At 42.8% G+C, this 18,743-nt stretch overlaps 1 protein-coding gene across 4 annotated transcripts in view; it reads left to right on the top strand.

Annotated features, from left to right (window-relative positions):
• SEMA6A (semaphorin 6A) overlaps window positions 1-18,743 on the top strand; it is a 127,163-nt gene that overhangs the window by 95,774 nt on the left and 12,646 nt on the right. The window contains exons 17-19 of one of the 4 annotated variants that reach the window (XM_082725076.1): window positions 1,933-1,953; window positions 2,091-2,141; window positions 7,399-7,563. In XM_082725076.1, coding sequence (XP_082581202.1) covers window positions 1,933-1,953; window positions 2,091-2,141; window positions 7,399-7,563 — 237 coding nt within the window. The remainder of the gene's footprint in view (window positions 1-1,932; window positions 1,954-2,090; window positions 2,142-7,398; window positions 7,564-18,743) is intronic. The other 3 variants (XM_082725077.1, XM_082725078.1, XM_082725079.1) reach the window with 3 other exon arrangements.

Genomic DNA, 18,743 nt, shown 5'->3' with positions numbered 1-18,743 from the left:
TATTACACCATAATTTTTAGCTGAATAATAAAAAGACTGATCGCTGTACTCTAGCTTTTTAATTGAATGGGAGTGTTTTGTTCTTGAACATATGCCTAATAAAAAACTAGTTTTTTATTGATATCTGTTACCACTCACAGTAGAAAAAGATTTCAGAAAGAACCCACTAAGTGCAAGATGACTCCAAATAACCTTTTTTTATAGGAATTAATCTATTATGCTTACCTCGGAGTTCATCTCAAAAGTTATTAAGTTGTAACACTTTAGCTGGAACTTCATATAAAAGATCCTGGTCAAAAGTCTGCCCAGTTGTCCTATGATCTGATTAACATGGGTATTCTCCTGAAAAGGTTTATTAATGCTGATTTAGAGAACAATGCCACTTTCTTGGAAAATAGTTTACAGTGTTTTACATGTTATAGATGAATTCTAGAAAGCTATTCATTCAAAATGGCACCCAAAAAATAGCTCCTGAGGGAATTAAACTCCTGTGGGAATTAAATTCCTGGGGGAATTAAAATCAGGTATACTCTGATACCTGATTCCATAATGAAAATCATGGATCCAACCCTCAATCCTTGAGGCATGAACACTGAACTCGCAGACTCTGAGGTACCACTCAAATTTCTACCTTACCTTTTTTTGGAGATCAAAAATAATCCAATAAAGAGGACTACAGGCAGCCTTATCTCCCAAATTCTTTGCTGTATTATTTCATTTGCAAATATTACATATTGGCCAAAGCTTTTTATTAGGTCTTCAAACACAAAACTTAGGGAAAGAAATCTACCTAGGAGACAGTGTCCTTACCAAAAGGCCTGCATTACTTGTGTGCCGTGAAACTGCTTGATGTTTCATCAGTGGATCTTAAATCATGTTAGTCATGTCGGACGGAGCCTTATGGCTCCGTTTTCAGGGAAACAAGTTCTGGTTTGTGTGTGCGTCTGTGTGAGCAAACTTAATTAGCTGACTTCAGTGAATAATTTTCTTCCTATTTTTATGATCTGGTGGTATGGGCATCTGTAGAAAACAGGAGTGTCGACTGGGACTGAATGACTGAATGGATGAAAGCTGTGAAAATGACTGTTACCATCTCTGTCACGTGTCCACATGACCTGTGTGCTCTGGGGCAAAGGAAAACCAAAGGAAACCTCTGTATCTAACGCAGGGGAGCCCCTCAGGTCCCCAGCCCACGATTTACTCTTCAATCTCTGTGTTATGGTGTGCTCCCTAACCTTGAACTCCAGTCCCAGCAAGGCGCTCGGGGTGGGGGGGCCCACTCAGGGCAGGAAGTACAGCCCCCGCTCCGCTGCCTTTCCTGGTGGCTTCTCTGCTCTCTGCTCCTGCTGGGGCATGACCTACTTCTGTTACAGACCTGTTCACATACAGGCATTCAGGGTTTAGATAACTGGTGCACAGTGACTCCTGAACAGGATTTTAAGAGGAAATGAGGAAATTCTGAAGTCAGTGTCAGAGGCTGAACTCAGAGCAAGCTGAATGAACCAGCGATGTGACTCACACACAGAGCATGCAAATACCTGTGTGGCTAAGACGATGACACGACGGAGACCGTAGACAAAAGCGTTTCTAAGTGTGGTCCAGGTGTCACTTCTTTTGCCCACATACACGTCCTTCTCTATTAGAGTAAGGACTCAAGTCCCAGAATCACATACACTAGCAGCTCGCATTCCGTCTACTAACTCTTGCATTTGAGTCTTGACAACAAAGGGCAGTGACTTTGAGGAAACTCACTCGGGGAGAGACGGGGGTGTGTGAAATTGGACCCGATATAAAGCAGAAATTAAAAAGCACTTAGTACTGGGGACCATTTGTAAGCATAATTCTCTATTAGCTCACTCCTGCTTATTATGTAAGTCACGCTAAGCAGAGTGTTAAACATTAAGTAACCTTCTCCTCCCTTTTGTCTTCCAGATTCCTTCGTGGCCCTGAATGGTAAGAAAGATATTACTCATAATTTAATATTGATGGAAATCTATGTGGGAAATCCTGTTTCACTAATCCTCTTGAGTATTTTCAAACCTTAGGTTTCTTTTTTAATTAATTTTTTTATCCTCATTATTTTTTTATAGACATTTCAACTCCTCTTCCAGATCATGAAATGTCTTACAACACAGTATATGGTCAGTTTACGGAATTTTTTTAATTTTATTATTATTATTTTTTTTTTTTTGGTAATTCCAACCCACTTATCCTGTCATAGCTTATAGTTTTCATCCCTAAACATCATGGACCAGATTCTTCGTTACTTCAGGGCCCCAATTCACTAAAATTATTTCTCCATCTCGTGATGCTTCAAAAATCACTGCCTGTGAGAGACAATTGACATATGAGACTGGCTTCTACATTTTTAATCCACAGAACACGAAATTCGCCAACCTCAGGGAATTCGGTGAATATATTTAATGAGTTCTTAAGGGAGAAGAAATTGCTTTTGGATATAAGTATATCCAAGATAAAAGAACAGTGCATGTAAGTAATAGGCCATAGCTCTCAACTGGCAGGGAACCATTCCCGAAAATGCTGACTTTCAGGGCGCTGCCCTCTGCAGGGGGGAAAAAAATCTGTACATCATGCAGAGGCAAACCTTTCCAATATCACATGAAAATTAGCCATCGAAATTTAAGTTCCCAAAGAGTATGTGTATTTAGACGTATTTTCAGTGAGAGTTCTCCCAAATGTATACAAGGAAGACTGACGCAGGGGAAACAATGTGCAAACAGGATTTACCCCATTGTTCCTGCTCTGAAATACACAGACACTACATTAAACAAAGCCATGAAGTCCATAAACAGAATATTCTGAGCCCTTTATAAGAAAAACTGAAATGGAACTGAAGTGTTCCACTGCTGTTTCTCAGAGTTCCCCCAAACGTTTATAGGATAAACTATTCATGTGTTTTTTTAAATATGGAAAACACATGTGATGGAAGACTGAAGCTTTGCATTATAATGGGGACTAAGAGTTTCACTGATGCACAAACGCTGTATAGCTTTTGTGTTAAAAATATGTTAACAGTAACAATTCCAGGACAGCCTTTAAATGTAGAGGCAGGGCATAAAGGAAGGCGGGGGGGGGGGGGGGGGGGGAGGAGAAAGGCAGGTTTAGGATTCAGAGAAATAGTTCAAGATGGCTACAAATGTGTTTAACAGCTCTATATAATAAACTCTTACTCCCTGTGTCTAATTACCGTAAATAAAAAGCCTCTTTGGAAGGCCTAAAGCCTGTGTACTCCTAAGTGAGCTGTGCTGATATGAGAAACAATGCCTGGTTCCCCTGTGAAGGGGGGCCACAAGAGCAGATGAGCCCACAGAATTCATCCACCTTTAGTTCCACCTTTAGTTGTATCTGTGACTCAAGCCAGAATGCTGAACACCAACAATGAACAAAAATTTCTCAGGAGGCAGATGTCGTCTAGCTTAGCTCACCTTCAGAAGGAGAACCCACTGAGCCTCTGCTCTCCTCCACTATCATGCTTTGCAATCATTTCCTATAATTGAATAATCTTTACCAGATACTGAGGAATTCAGGTCTTAAATCTAATTGAACCAGCAACCTACCGAGCATTCATCAATTGGACGGAGACCATTTTTTAACTCCCAAGTAATTTCTCACACAGAAAGAATAATTAGACGATGGGACACTTTCTATGAACAAAAAAGTCTCCCTCCAAGCTATGGATCTCTAGTTCCTTTACAAAGGGAAAGGAATATTTTAATTCCTCCATATTAATATCTTAAGGAATGATGCCTGTTCACCCTCAGCTCTTGATCAGTGGCTTCTGTGATGAAACTAAAGAAGAGTTGGAATTTCCCTTTCAACTAATGATCCTGTCCATTTTAAGCTACATCTATCCAGCGTCAAGTGGCTAGATGACTGACTGACCACCAAAATAAGATCTGGTCCAGACAGTACTTACAAAAGCACAGGAGACTTTCTTTTCACAAACTATTCCAAGAGATGCTTATTTTGGAGTTAAAAAACCTAAAACAGATTTAATTAATTCACTCAAATATGGGTTGAATGCCCACCATGGTGTCAGGTGCTGGACTAGGCACTGTATTTCTACCATCAAAGACCAAATTGCTATTTGTATGAGCACGGACACAGACTAAGAAGCCAACCACAAAGTCTAAAATGCACCCACTGTTTCTAACTGTGTTCTTTGCACATCCCCCCTAAAATGTTCAGTGGCTGAGCTGAGGCTCATAGACCCATGAAACGCAAACTGCCTGACTCACAAAAAGAAATCATTGCGATGTCTTGCAATCTCTCTGCTTGGCAAAAATTCTGTGCAACAGCAGTCACAACTGCAAGAACCTCTTTTTAGTGAATTGGACCCTATTTCCTTCTCTCTCCCTTTCTTGTATTGATTTAGTATCTCTTGTTTTGTGTCTAATTGGCTACAATCATTGTTAATAGATAACAGTGGTTTGAAGGGTCTCTAACCTCTGGAGTCACAAAGACTTGTAGATATAGAGAAACAATATGATGCATATTAAAATTAACTCCTAAAATCTATTCCTTTGCATATGATAAGAATAATATATCAGCGGTGCCTGGCTGGCTCAGTCAGTGGAGTATGCGACTCTTAATCTCAGGGCCGTGAGTTCAAGTCCCACGTTGGATGGAGAGATTACTTAAAAAAAAAAAAAAAGAGGAACACATCTTGAGCTCCACTGATTAAAATATGACCCTTCTTAATGGATGAACAAGACAAAACCATAGGCTCCAAATCTACTGACCTGTAACACCAGATCTACAAATAAATGCCTATTTGCGTAGCGTTATTTTGGTTACAGAGTCTCTTAGGGAATATACAAAAATGAGACAGCCTGTAGAATCAGATTTTAAGAAAGAATGTAAGTGATTTCCTTTTAACATTTTAAGCTTGGAGAAGTAGTAATGACATACCCCTCTGATATCAAACGAAGGACTGCTGTTTAACTATGCTCTTACAAGGCAGTACTAAAATTTTTGAGAATCAGGCATTGCTTTCTCCAACTGTCTGGCTCACTAGTGACACGTGTTGCCTATCTCAAGCCTAAGTTTAAAAGAACACAAACCTCAGGATGCTCAATTTTTTTCTTTAATCTTGAATACATCAGATGCACAGTTTCTCTAGATTTACATATAGAAAATGGGGATGCAGTGGGTATTAGACTAACACTTCAGCAATAGGAAGGAGCTGATTTCTCACATTTGTGTAAAGCATTTTTCTACCTAACTACCATCTGGTCCACATTAATTTCCTCTCATAGCCATAGCTTTCCATTACCAATGAGTTTTCCATGTATTTGCAGCATATGGTCCAGGAAATCTTTCGACGGTGAATGTGTCCCTTAGGCATATATTTCCCCTAGATTACCATATTAAGAAATGTTCTCCCTAAACCACACTTATGGCATTACCATAAAATTGCCCCTTGAACACAGTTAAATTGAAAGTACTCAAAATGCGTATCAATTCAGGTAAAAGAAATTCCTGCTACTTGGAGGAAAAGGTTTTGTTCCCCACCCCACCCCACCTCCATTCTAACTCCCTACAAAGCGATTTCTAATAGTTTGCCTAGGCTGGGTGCTGAATTCTCTCTTGGGATGACCATGTATCACCAAAGAGTGGTGTAGAATTCAGGAGTAGAAAACAAGAGGCTCTGGTTTCAGACTGCAATATAAGCAAAAAAGAAGTCAGAAAATCTGCATTTACAAGTTTGGCTTAATTTCACTACTCCTGTTCTCTTATCAGTATTAAGAGATGTGCTGTGAAACCCAGAAATAAAAAAAGAGAAAGTCTAGAGGCAAGCATTCTTGAGTTGCAAAAGAACATGTTCCTAATAGCTGGATAGAAACCAGACTATGTGCACCAAAGCCAACGTTGGAAGCTGCGTGGAGGCGAACAAAATTTACGCAGAAAGAGGTTTCTTAAATGTTAGACACGTGCTGTGGTGGCATTTGAGAGTGGTGTTTCCGCAGAAATCATTAGAGTGTAGGTGAGCCACATGGCTTCTTTGCTTTTCCCTCAGTCTTTTTTACATACGTTGTCTGTTACGTGCAGTACTGGAGTCTCCTGGGAACCCAACTTATTATAATAAGTGTCATAAAGAAGAATGCAGTGCACTGATCACTGTCATTTACCTTCCTGGTCACCAGTATTTTATTTGTCACATATGTGGTGATCACAGCCCAAGGCTGGAGCCACCTGTAACTCTCCTCCTTTCTGCCAAAGCCACTGACTCCACATTCACAGTATTTGCCTTGATGGTCTTTCAAACACTGTGAAAGAGGAGGTTGCCATAGTGAAGATGGTTTAATGAGCCAAAGACTCAAGTTGAAAATCACGGAGAGGTTAAAATTTATTTCTCCCGGAGAGAACAGGTAGTGAGGCTTCCTTTAAATCACTGTTTAAATCACTTTCTTTAAATCACAGTTTACATCAAAGCACCTGATGCGACCTGTATTTAACCTTGTGGGATGGTGGCAGGAAAGCTTAGGAATGTGTTCACAAAAGTATCCAGAGTTTCTGCCCTAACTCCCAACCTGGCCATGCTTTTCCTGACCCTGACGTCATCCTCTGGTAGCCTCTGGATGTCAAAAAGCTGTCCCTTTCTAATCCAAAGCATGTCAGTCAGTGCGGCCTCAAGAAAGGCCTCTCCCAAGCCAGAGTGAGGAAGCCATGCAGCTGACTTTGCTGTAACAAGACACAGAAGGCACAGGCATGGCAAAACGGGGCAGCGGAGGATATCATTCCAGAGAAGCGGTGGTGGGAGCAGGTCCCTTTAGAAAGCTGTCACTTCCCTTAGAAATGGGGAACCCGTGAAGCTGAGTTGAAGCTGAACGCAAGACACACCCTCCATGAGAGAGGCTCAGGGAGAAGGGCTTGGGACCGAAGAGTTGTTCCTAACAGGCAAGAGGCTCCTTTTACCATCCACCCACCCCATTAGTCACAGAGGGTGTCCCCCAGAGTGGACACATCCTGCCTTAAGTCGTGCTACACGAATATCAGAGAAGGCCACCGGTCCTTCTTGAGCACGTGCTGTGTGTCAGACACTGCTGGGCACTTTCCCCACGATGTCACCTTCTCCTCCCCGTGTGAGGAGGATAAGGTGTCATCATCCCCATTTTGTGCATAAGGAAAATCAAAGCCCAGAGAGATTAAGTGAATCTCCCAGGCTCACCAAGCAAGCAGCAGGCACAGGCTGTGGCCCTTCACCCTCCACCTGCAGGGAGTCTTCTGCAGAACCCCACTCCCAAGCCTGTTACCTGGAAGGCAACCTCCTTTCAGTCCTCCAGCCAGCCTGGGGCCCCCCTCCTGGCCTCTGAGCAAAGGAAATGTGGGGGTGTCCGGCGATGTTCTCCCTAACTGTATTTGTGATGAAAACAGGGCACTCCAGTTCCCTCTTGCCCAGCACCACCACGTCAGACACGGCGGCTCAAGAGGGGTATGAGTCTAGGGCGGGAATGCTGGACTGGAAGGACCTGCTCCATTCACCCGACAGCACAGACTCTTTGGGGGCGGTGTCTTCCCGTAATCACCAAGACAAGAAGGGTAAGGCCTTGGAAATGACTCTTCCTCTGGGGGGAGAGGGAGGGAAAAGTGAGGAGGACTGTGTAACTGCTTCCAGCTGAACCGTGCAGTGTTGAAGGAACCTCCAACACACTCCGATTGAAAGCTTCTCAAAAAAAAAAAAAAAAAAAAGACTGCAATCCAGTCTTCTGTGTTCGGCTTGATCCCAAATTATCCCGCGATCAAGGAGAAACCACACAAAACAAATAACACATCCTCTAAGCTCCCTCCACCCAAAAGAGGTGCAGTTTGCCCAAAGCAGACCCCTCTCCACTCCTCTGAGCTCATTCTGGGATTCTAGGTCCTCTTCCCCCATTCCGTTAACGGACGAATGGCACAGCCGGCCTCAGCATGTGCATGCAATCCAAGCAAAGGCCCGTCTCCTGCGTGAATGGGGAAACAGTGGGCCAGAGTGTCCTCTGGCCGGTAGCGTCCCTCACTCACGCGTGGTGCTGAATTTGAATGGAGCCGTGATCCCGCGATGTAACTGTAACTGCCCTTTGAGGACAACGGCTGAGACAAAAATATGTCATTTAATCAAGCAGAATTGCTATGCATTTAAAACGGAAAGGAAGCTGAGCTCGATGAAAGGGACTCTACTGTGAACTGTCCTAAATTCTCCCCTGCTTTCTTTGCTCAACGAGAGACAGGAAATGTCCTCTCTTTTCTCGCCGGTGGCTGCTTCTGGTAACACATCCTACTTTAGTTGCAGCTGCAATCGAAGAGGCCTTTACTTGTCCAGAAAACAGTCTTGTAAATCAGAGCCTGAAAAGCCCAGTTATGTCGCGAGCTGCTTCCCCTCATTCAGAATTGTTCACTTCTATATGTTTTCAAGAGTTTCATCCAAGCGGGGGTTGGAGTCTCAAGGGCAGACCAGCCACCATGACCCTTGGAGGCCAGTCTCTGTCACGTCCCACTTACCCCCTCCCGGGGTTCTCTATGTACATATTTCTATCTTTACTTCAAGAGGCCGTTTGCCAGGCTGACCCATGCGCTGGACTCTCGCCCTCTTTTTTGCAACTCATCTCCGCTGCTGCATGGGCCAAGCTGCCGTGCGCAGGTGCGGCCCTTATAACTTGTTCCAGAGCATGTCCCCTCCAAAGTCCATTTTCTTACTCCTCTAGAACTTCTGATTCGTATTCCCTGCCCCAAATCTTAAGAAGAGTAGCTTCTGCCTCAGCAGCCTCCTGAAGCTGGAGGCATCCCTGCTCTTCCCGTTCCGAGAGTGCGCCAGGCTCACGGGGGGCGGGACAGAACCATCACGGCAGGCCACAAGCCTACCACGTGCCATTATTTGTCATGTGTGGCTCCAGACTGCAGATGTGTTGGTCTTTGTTGAGTTCTCCAGAAGAGATGGCTCCGTGAACTCACTGGGTGTTTGCCCACTGTGACTTTCTGAAAAACCAAACAGCCATCCCTGTAAAGCATTCAATATGTCAACCAAATAGCTGGCTGTTGGTTCCAATCATTTCCTCTTCACTTCACCGAGACGGGTGGCGTGAATCTTCTCCAGTCGTTAACTCCCCAAGGGATGGAGGTTATCAAAGAGTCCAATTAACACTTTGACAGATCATTTTAAAATCCGGCATTGTTCATTCTCTTGGGTCTTATTATGAATATTGACAAAGCTGGAAGCAGTCTACAAATTGTCAAACAATGGTGGCAGAGGGGACTGCATGGGTGTGTAACATGATCACTGTTCTTGTGCTGTTGACTCCTTGCCTTGCCCTGTCAAATTCAAGTTTGGTTTTTGACAATTGATTACGGTTTGACGGGGCAATGACAATGGGTTGTTATGCAGAAAAATTTTTCCAAAACAAAACAAAATTGTAGCTTAATGTTCCTTTTGCCATGATTTTTATGATTTTAATTTCCATTTTGCTCTGAATTGTTTTTCTGTTTAATGTTCATGATTTATTTTCAACTTCTGTTCTGTTTTGCTAAGCACTATGTGGTATGACTTGGTGATGGCGTTACTCCATTGGAAAAGTCTTCTTTCTTTTCTGACTCATGATGATGTCCCTTAACTTGGCCCAATCCGTGAGCTCCTCGCTTCTTTTCATTTCCTGATGTGGGTGCCTTAAAGATGTCACATCTGTGTGTGTGCAAGCATCTCCCAGGATGCGAGAGTTTCATGGGTTTTGGCGAGGGCCTCTGGCGGGTGCTCTTTTCACTGGGTCAATTGTCTCATGGGAATGTGACATTTGTGTGCCCCAGCTTTAGGAGCTAAATATACTCTGGAATTGTTTCTAAAACATCACACATTTCCCCACTAAGCAGAAAAGGTGTCCCGCTCACCAGCTTGCTGAGGAGGAGTCAAGTGCCCCATGCCTTGTTTTTTCATTCTGGCTGCTGAGTAAGAAGCCAGCAAGCCCAGGAGCCCGCAGCTCTGCCCTGCAGATCTGCTGACCACTGCTGAGCCGGCCCCACTCTATGTCCCACGTCATCCTCCAAACAATTCTGCATTTCCAGAGTATGTTTGCTTGTCTTTTTCTTTCTTTTCCTTGCTGTTGTCTTTCGTCTTGACTTAATCCTGTGCGTTCCTCACATTCTGTCAAAGCACCAATCCTCACCTTGCGATCTAACCCCTTCTGCTACCATTGTTCTCAGCCTCCCCCTTTCCAAATAATAGACCCAAGCCCTCTGCCCTTCTGTGGAATGTTCCAAGGCTCTTTCCTTCTACACCGTGAGTAGCCTTCTGACACTGTACGTGTACAGAGACAGCCATAATAAGAGGCCTGTAAGGCTTGCAGAAGCATTATCACTGAAAATGAAGTAATTTTCTCTCTCAGTAACTGGCCTTGCCCTTCATTACCCTACTGGCCTTGTCTAATGTCTCTTGTCCTTGCTGCTTTTCTTTAAAATTGCCTGATACCTTTCAAGCCCTAGATTCATTAGTAAAAACACAGCCAACTGCTCTGTTTTATCTCTGGGTCCCTAGATGTCTGGAGCCTCTAGAGCCAGCCCTTTAATCACCAAGTTGAGAAATTGGATGCAGCCCTGGCTACTTCTTTCTTGGTTTTGCCACATTTAAAAATATATATTATTTATTCATCCTATAACTATTGAGGTGGTAATGAGTAGTTACAAAGGGGCTCTAATTATATATGAATAAGAAAGAAAATCCACTTTATTTTTAGATCTGGCTCATCTCCCCCCCACCACCCCCTTCCCACAGTGAAAGAAATAAGAGGTTTCTTTTTTAGGTTAAGCAATACTGAAAATTAATAGCCACTCTTGTGCTTCTTGTTTCTGACCAAAAGTACTAATACCATAAAACCTGATTTCCAAGAAGACTGAGAGATATGTGAGGAAATTGGCCATGTACTGATCTGCCAAGGGAGCTGTGTAGCATAAATATAAAATGTAAATTCTGACCACTGCTGTTAGGATACAATACATCAGAGCAGGAGAAAATCCCCTACTTAAGACTTTATAGAGTTCTTGTGAGCTGTCAGAAAACAGATAAAATAATCAATATATACAAAGATGTTCCTATTTGATTGGAAATGCCAGCGCTGTAGTATGCTTATATATTTTGGAAAATCTCTAAAGTGAGATACTATCAAATTACATTTAGTCAAGAGAATATATACTCGCTGCACACAAGAAAAAGATGTGGAAACCGAATTTAAATTAGAGATCAGATGAATACTTTAAACTAAAACATACAGTTAATGTTGAATATATTTTAATCAATGTACAAGCCACTTGTGTAAGCAATTCCTACTTTGGGAAATAACATTGCAGCAAGATTCATAAGGTCTGTCAAGTATGGTGATGAGTATGTTGTCCATACTTCAAAAACAATCCTGAACAGAATTTTCTAGATGATAGAATTCCTCCAACACCATGTGGCCTCCAGTAGTAGGGCCTCACAGTGGGACAGGCAGCTCCTTATAGGACAGGATTTAGGTCGCTGGGGACATCACGGCCTTCAAGAATACTGATACCTGTACGGGAAGGTCATGTCCTTTTCATTCCTCTTTCGGCCTTCCTGGTTATGTCAAGGGAAGAGTCTCAGTTTGGTGCTTCATTGTTAACAACTCCCTTAACTTGCCACTTCCCACTTTGAGAAGAATAAACAGGTTTGGGCTGGGGGCTTTGCCATGCAGCTGGAACCAACTGGAAATTACAGCGGTTTTGCTTTCAGTTACTTTTTTATGGTTACCTTCTATCTATGAAAAGTGATGCTTTTACCCCCATTTATGATAACGACAAAGTTTCTACTTCAAAGACATTTTAAAGGTAATTTAAATAAAATACTAAGTAAATGAGAATGTGGGAAGTCCAGGGGGATAAAATTACTAAGTAATATGGTAGGTAAGACTCACAGGTACCACTAAAACTGTAGTATTAGTAGCTGCATGACTAAAGTTTGGGTAACTCTGGCCTCAGGCAATTAGAGGAGTCCAGTGGGGATTCGACTACTATCAAATCATGGCTTCTGGCATTTGGAGGAACAAGATTTACAACCACCATGCTTCTGTGGGCTGGGCTTCTTGTGTTGCAATGTTATGATCTAGTGCACTTCTGACATCTCTTCCAACTACTGAGCTTTGTGACTGGGGATGAGAAGTTTGGTCAAGTAGGAATTGAGAGTAAAACGGGTTTAGACTAAAAGGAAATTACTGATTCTAGTCTTGCTAAGCATCTGGTGAGCAGCTTCTCCAGACCAGCTGTGGGCCCCCAAGGATACCTGTAGCTAGTGAATCCCCAAGTTGTGGCTGAGGGAAAGCTGAGCGTCAGCATTTCTGCTGCCCATCTACTTTTCCATTACCGGTCTGGACTCATGACACAGTGTTCCCCTGACCTGGCAGTAGCCTACTCCTGACCCCTTTGTCCCTCTGATCCCATTCAAACTCAACCTATGCTGAGCCTCAAAACCTCAGAGCCAGGCTTTCCTCATTAACAAGCTGAGAAATCCAATTTGAGGTGAGCATGGCCCCAATGGCACTAGCTTTTTAACAAACTCTGATCCTTAAATTCTAATGGATTGGGGATTTTAAAGTGCCCCAATTCTATGGGGAAAGTAATTTCTTGGCTCCTATCAAGTCTCATGTAGGTGATCTCACACCAGAGAGAATTGTTAGGGAGGACAACAGTAAAGGAAGAAAAACAAGGTCCTCCGCCTCTCCTGACTCCCACACTGGGGCCAGATATTCTCTGCCATTTCCTCAGTACCACTGCCATAACAAAAAATGTCTTCTGAGGCGTCTCAAGCAAAATTTATGACTGGCTGCACATGCAGTATGGGAAGCCAATAAGGAGTCAGAGGCTAAACTAGAGATAGACGCGGCTCCTATCCAAGAACCAGCAAACTGTCAGACAGACAAAGCACACATAGTAAAGACGTGCCCTGAAAAGCCTTTCTGGCCACCACTGCCTGCGTGAACAAAGCTGAAGTGCGCACAGCAGATTTTAGAAAAGGGTAGTAGACAAACTCATCAGCTTGGCTGATGTCAGGACACAGCTTCTGGAAGACGGTTTCTCAAACCCATTTCTTTAGCCCTTCCCTTCAGCACCATGTTGTGGGCGTCATGCACCAGTGGACACAGAAAGGAGAGGAGATGAGGGGAGAGGAGGGAGGTATGGTTGATGTAGCATTCACATTTTAAGGTTTGGTAGAAATGCTGCCAAACTCGGGCTTTTTTCCCAACAGCCTTAACTTTGTTCCAAAAAAACGAAGCCCTTGATAATTTACACAGCATTTATTAGTAAAACCATTTTCAAATGTGATGGCCGGGCAGTCTTGGAGAATTCAAAGCACGGGGTTCAGTCTGGTGGGGAAGGTAGTCTTCCCCACCTGCCCCTCCACAATCCACACCTGACTGGACGGGGTAGTAGTGGGCATGCTCAGACAATGGTTGTTGTACCAACCACCATTCTGAATTAAAGTGCACTTTTTTCTGCTGTGTTAGAGAAAAGCAATCCTTCAAAGTTCACGAAAAGTATCTAAAGTTGCTACTGCTGATGATGATGAAAAATAAGATACGATTTTTGATATTTAGTCCATTAGTATTTTAATTTGTAAATTATCCTATACTGGCCCCATAAAGGTTTGGCACCATTTTTGTTACTGTTATTTCCATCTCCAAAGTACAGATGGGTCCAAAGAAAATTTGTGGGAATCATTAGAAGCACATTATTTAGGGGTCCCAGAGTAAAGTTACTAGATTATAGAATTCCTAGTTAAATTTGAATTTCAGATAAGCCATGAATACTAGGTAAGTATGTCCAACAGATCACTTGAGACATACTTATACTAAAACATTATCATTCCGCTTAAGTTGAAATTTAACTGGATGTTCTGCATACTTGCTACCTGGCAATCCTTTGGGGAGAGACTGCTGATAATTTCTTCAGTGCGTACATAAAATCTAATGTCTAGATTACATCTACCCTATAACTCTGAGAAAACCCTAGAATAACCCACATAAGAGGAATTTAAGTTTTCATTCTGTGAAAAATATTACCAGAGAATTATCACTAAAAGTTATACCTGCATTTGAAATGTGATAGAGTAATTCAACAGATTATCACTGAATGTAGACTTAAAAATGCCACTTTTAAAAATTTATTTGAGAGCGAGCGAGCATGGAGTGGTGGGAGGAGCAGAGGGAGAGGGACAAGCAGACTCCCTGCTGAGCAATGAGCCCAAGCCACTTGATCTCACAACCCTGAGATAAGACAGGAGCTGAAACCAAGAATCAGATGTTTAACTGACTGAGCCACCCAGGCTCACCTCAAATGCCCTTTTTAAGTTAGAAAGACTCAGAAATCAAACTGTTCCTAAATGAGGGCATGGTTAAAACTATTGGTTCTTTTTAATTTTATTTAACCTCATGTTTATATCAACTGTTATGTTAACCAAATATGTTAAATTTTTTCTTCTTTAATTATACGGCTGCCCTTTTTTTCCATTTCTCATTTCCACGCCTTTGAAAGAGATCAACTAGAATCTAGAAAGCACCAGAAAATTTGTTTAATAATGGCGACAAAAACCCCAGCTAAAAGCAAGACATAAGGGCAACCTCCCTTTCTTGGTTCAAGCTTTCCACAAACATTTAGCCATAAACTGAATGTTACAGAGGCTACAGATCTGAATTCCACATAAGTTTTCAAGTCAAGGAAATCAGTTTCTCAGGGGCTATGTGCAGGTGACCTCCTAGCTAGCCAATGGGGCAGAGTGAAGTCCAAGAGAAGGAAAGAGGGACCAGTGGTGATCTAAGACAGTAGGAAGGGAGACACAGCTCAAATCCAAGCTGGGATCTGAGGGAAAGGCCTTGCAAAGTACTGAAGGATAACAAGAAGGAAGGCGGCCATTCCGAGCCAAATAAGCCACATGACCGGAACATGAAGCTAAGAAAGTACAGAGTGTAAGACAGAGTGTGCTGTGACTAGCGTGATGGACTATTTGGAGGGCCACAACTCGACCTGAGATTGAAATGGTAGTCTGGAGCCTTCAAAGTTACGCTAAGGGCTTTGGGCTGTAGCTGTGGGCAGTGGCGGATAGAAGGTGGATGGGTGGGAAAAGGGGATGAAAGGAGCATAGGAGGGAAGGAAGGACGGAGATCAAGATGATGACAGACATGTAACGAATGGATCCCTCAATAACATTAGGTTATGAGTTACACATATACAGCAAGTTGGGGAAATGGAACTTGACATCTGTTTTGGATCTAAAGTGTCTGTTTCTACACCTCACTGGCATTTCCCTGGTAGATGCTCCTTGCCAAGCTACGAGCTCTATCCTAGGTAGAGCTCTAAGCCAGCTCAACTCCCAATTTGTGCTTCTCTGTCTCTCTAGTTGAAACACTGGGATGCATGGCACCGAGTTTTTGTCCAAATCTGACTCTGAGATTGGGGGAAATTGAGAAAGAAACGCTGATATAACCCAGGGTTTACTAGATTAGTAATTTCCAAGCCACCTACCAAAGGCGGAATCTGAATAGCAAAGGAAAGCGGGACCATAAGCATTTCGGGTGCCAGGAGTTGGGACTGAGGATATGCACGGCTCCCGTGAGCCTGTGCTTGGGAGGAGGGGCCGGAAGGAGCAGCCCACATGGAAAGAGAGGACATGCCCAGCGGTGCAGGCAGAGATGTAGATTTGATCTAATGAATTTTGTATCCTCCTGACAACTTGCTGAATTTATCTAAGGTCTTGATGAGATTATTGTGGAAAGGTTAGATGGGGGGAAAAAAGTTAAATGTCATTCATATAGGAAGCTATTTCATCTCCCTGCCTGCATATACACACCAATATTTAAAGTTTCTTTTTAAGAGATACCAACTAAAATCTTTTTCTTCACCTAACATCCATTTTCTCAAAAAAAAAGGCTGAAATTATGATTATGCAGACTTGAATTTTTTCTTCTAAAATAAGCAACTTACACCTTAGGGTATTTTACCAATCAATTCACATTCTAGAGGTGCCTCTTACCTTTAATCTGTAGCCACTTTTCCAAGCCACATCATCCTTGACATGAATTCATTTTACCCCCAACCCTTTCCCCTCAATCTTTTTTTTTTTCCCATTCTCTATCTTTTGCACAAAAACACACACAACGATAAAAAGTTTTCTGACAGCTTAATGGAACGTTCAAGGACTATAGGGACTAGGTTAGGCATGATCCTTTTTTTTTTTAAGATTTTATTTATTTATTTGACACAGAGAGATCATGAGTAGTCAAAGAGGCACGCAGAGAAAGAGGAGGAAGCAGGCTCCCTGCTGAGCAGAGAGCCCAATGCGGGGCGCTCCATCCCAGGACCCTGGGATCATGACCTCAGCCGAAGGCAGAGGCTTAACCCACTGAGCCACCCAGGCGCCCTAGGCATGATCTTATTAACTGAACATCTGGAGAAGTTAAAAATTTGCTCTTTAATTGGTTGGACGGCACGGTATTCCTCTAAGATTTGTTTTGTTCTAACAATAAAACAGCAAAGAGTCTATTTGTATTTTGGATCATGCATAATAATGGAAAAATAATATTAGCTTTATCTCAAAACTTTCTGATAGCCTCACTTCCTTATGTTTTGTTTTGTTTTGTTTTGTTTTAAAGAAAGAGCTTGTTACAAGGTTCACTTTGCAAACCATACTGTTTCATAAACAAAGTAGCCTAGGAAGGGCCAAAAAGTGAGAACTGGGAAATTTCCTGAGGACGGCTTCTCTTTTCTTGACATTATATGGGAGCACAGCCTCGAAAGCTCCAAGTGTTGCTCAAAATACAAAATTCACGTCCTTACCAGAGAGAGAGAGTGAGAGAAGATGGGAAAGCTGTATCCATGTGTGGGTCCCAGGGAGAGACAGGCTGCGGGAATAAGAGTTCAAGTCCCGTGAAGCATATGGCCCGAGCTGCAGGCCCGACAAGATCCCCCCAGACTGCATCACCTGTAAACCTCCCAGCACCTCCAGTCACAGAAAGGTTAACCAGTGAAAAGTTAACTAGCGAAAAGTAGGTGGCTATGCTCAAACATGCCGAGTGCATGGTAGACAGGATCTTAATCAGTGTCAGAAAGCTAATTATGGGCAGTGTGAGGGTTTGTCATCTTTAATTAGTATTTCTTAAGCTCTCATAAGCCTACAGCCGAGGAACTGTCTTCATCTCTTTATGAAGAGATTTAATTTTTAATGGGAAAAGAGGAATTTCCGACTCTGATTACTTTTAAAATTTCCTACTTTTTAAAAGGATGCTTTCTTGTTAAATATGTTCCTACAATTACACATCTTCACTGAAGGCAGAGGCAGTCATGAATGGTACAGAAATAATGCAAAGTTCAGTACGGTCAGCATTGACAGTGCTTTATTAGGAGGGAAAATAGTGTCAAGAAATTTATAGAGCAGCAATCTGCATTATGCCTAACCTTTTGGACATATTAAAGCTTGTCGTTTCCAGTCCTACAGCCTCTGTTATTCATAAATAATGGATAACACTGGACACAATCATCTGACATTTGTTACAGCAATAAATATACCCTAAGTGCTGATGGGCCTTGCGCTGCGTGATTTAAAAGCACACAGCAGAAATTTAATGTAACTGAAGATGTCTTACATCTTAAGTCTATGGATTTGCAGATTCAGTTCGACTCAGCAGATCTGGAAGCACTAAGCTGTGTGCAGTGCGCTGTTGAGCTTGGCACCTTTATGAAAGGTGGAAAGCAGGACTTGGATTTGGGGAATGAGCTCCAGTCCCTCCTCTAATTCAGAAATATAAAAGAAACTTTAGGAGTTTCTCTTGTCAGAGCATGCAGGAGGAGGAGGAAGGAGGTCCTGACCCACTGTCAAATGTTGCCTGACGGCTGTGCACTCACTACAGTCAGTTTCCAGGTGACAGGATGTCATGCACAGGCCCCTTGAGGAGGCTGCTTAGTTAGAGTGAGTTCCCGGAGACACTGCTGCTTCTGTCCCTGGGACCCAGTCCCAATGGGGCTGAACCAACCTAGGACCCACCTGGGCTCTGCAGGACCAGTCCCTCCTGGAGGGCCCCCATGATGGAGAGGGGCACATCAGACATTCCCATCCCCGTCTGCATGCTGGGGCACATAAACCATAGGTGTTTTTCCAACAGCTTGTGGCTCTAAGCAAACTGGGTTGATTCTGCTACAGCAGGGCCACCGCATTTGAGGCCCTGTGTCAAGGTTCTGTCAGGTACCAAGGGAAAGTGTTAGGGATTTGTTTGTCTTTCCAATAAAATCACACTGATTTTGTATTCTTTGCCAGAAAATGGGAACTGCAGTAAAGAGCTGTCATACCCAAGGCCTGCTAAAGACCCAGGCTCTGAACACCAAGGAAGACTAAATTTTTTTATTTATATTAGCCATCAGTATGAATGTCTGGCTTGCCTCGGTGGTATCTGAGGCTGGACTTTTAAAGCTAAACCTGCGTTTTCTGGCCTATCATTCATGTCAGACGGGACAGGGTTTCTCAAGTTTTAGTGAAAATAAGAATCACCTGGTGGGCTTGTTAAAACACAAATTTATGAACCTCAACTCCAAAGATTCTGATTCAGAAAGTCTGGGCAGGACCCAAGGATGTGTATTTCTAACAAGTTCCAGGTGATGCTGATTGCTGAGCAGCAATGACTTTTTTTAAAATTTTTTAAAAGATTTTATTTATTTATTTATTTGAAAGAGAGTGCACACGTGAGTGAGAGAGAGAGAGC

The sequence above is a fragment of the Mustela nivalis genome (assembly GCF_964662115.1).
Source record: "Mustela nivalis genome assembly, chromosome: 3".
Taxonomy (NCBI): Eukaryota; Metazoa; Chordata; class Mammalia; order Carnivora; family Mustelidae; genus Mustela; species Mustela nivalis.
This window is presented reverse-complemented; position numbering and strand designations above follow the sequence as displayed.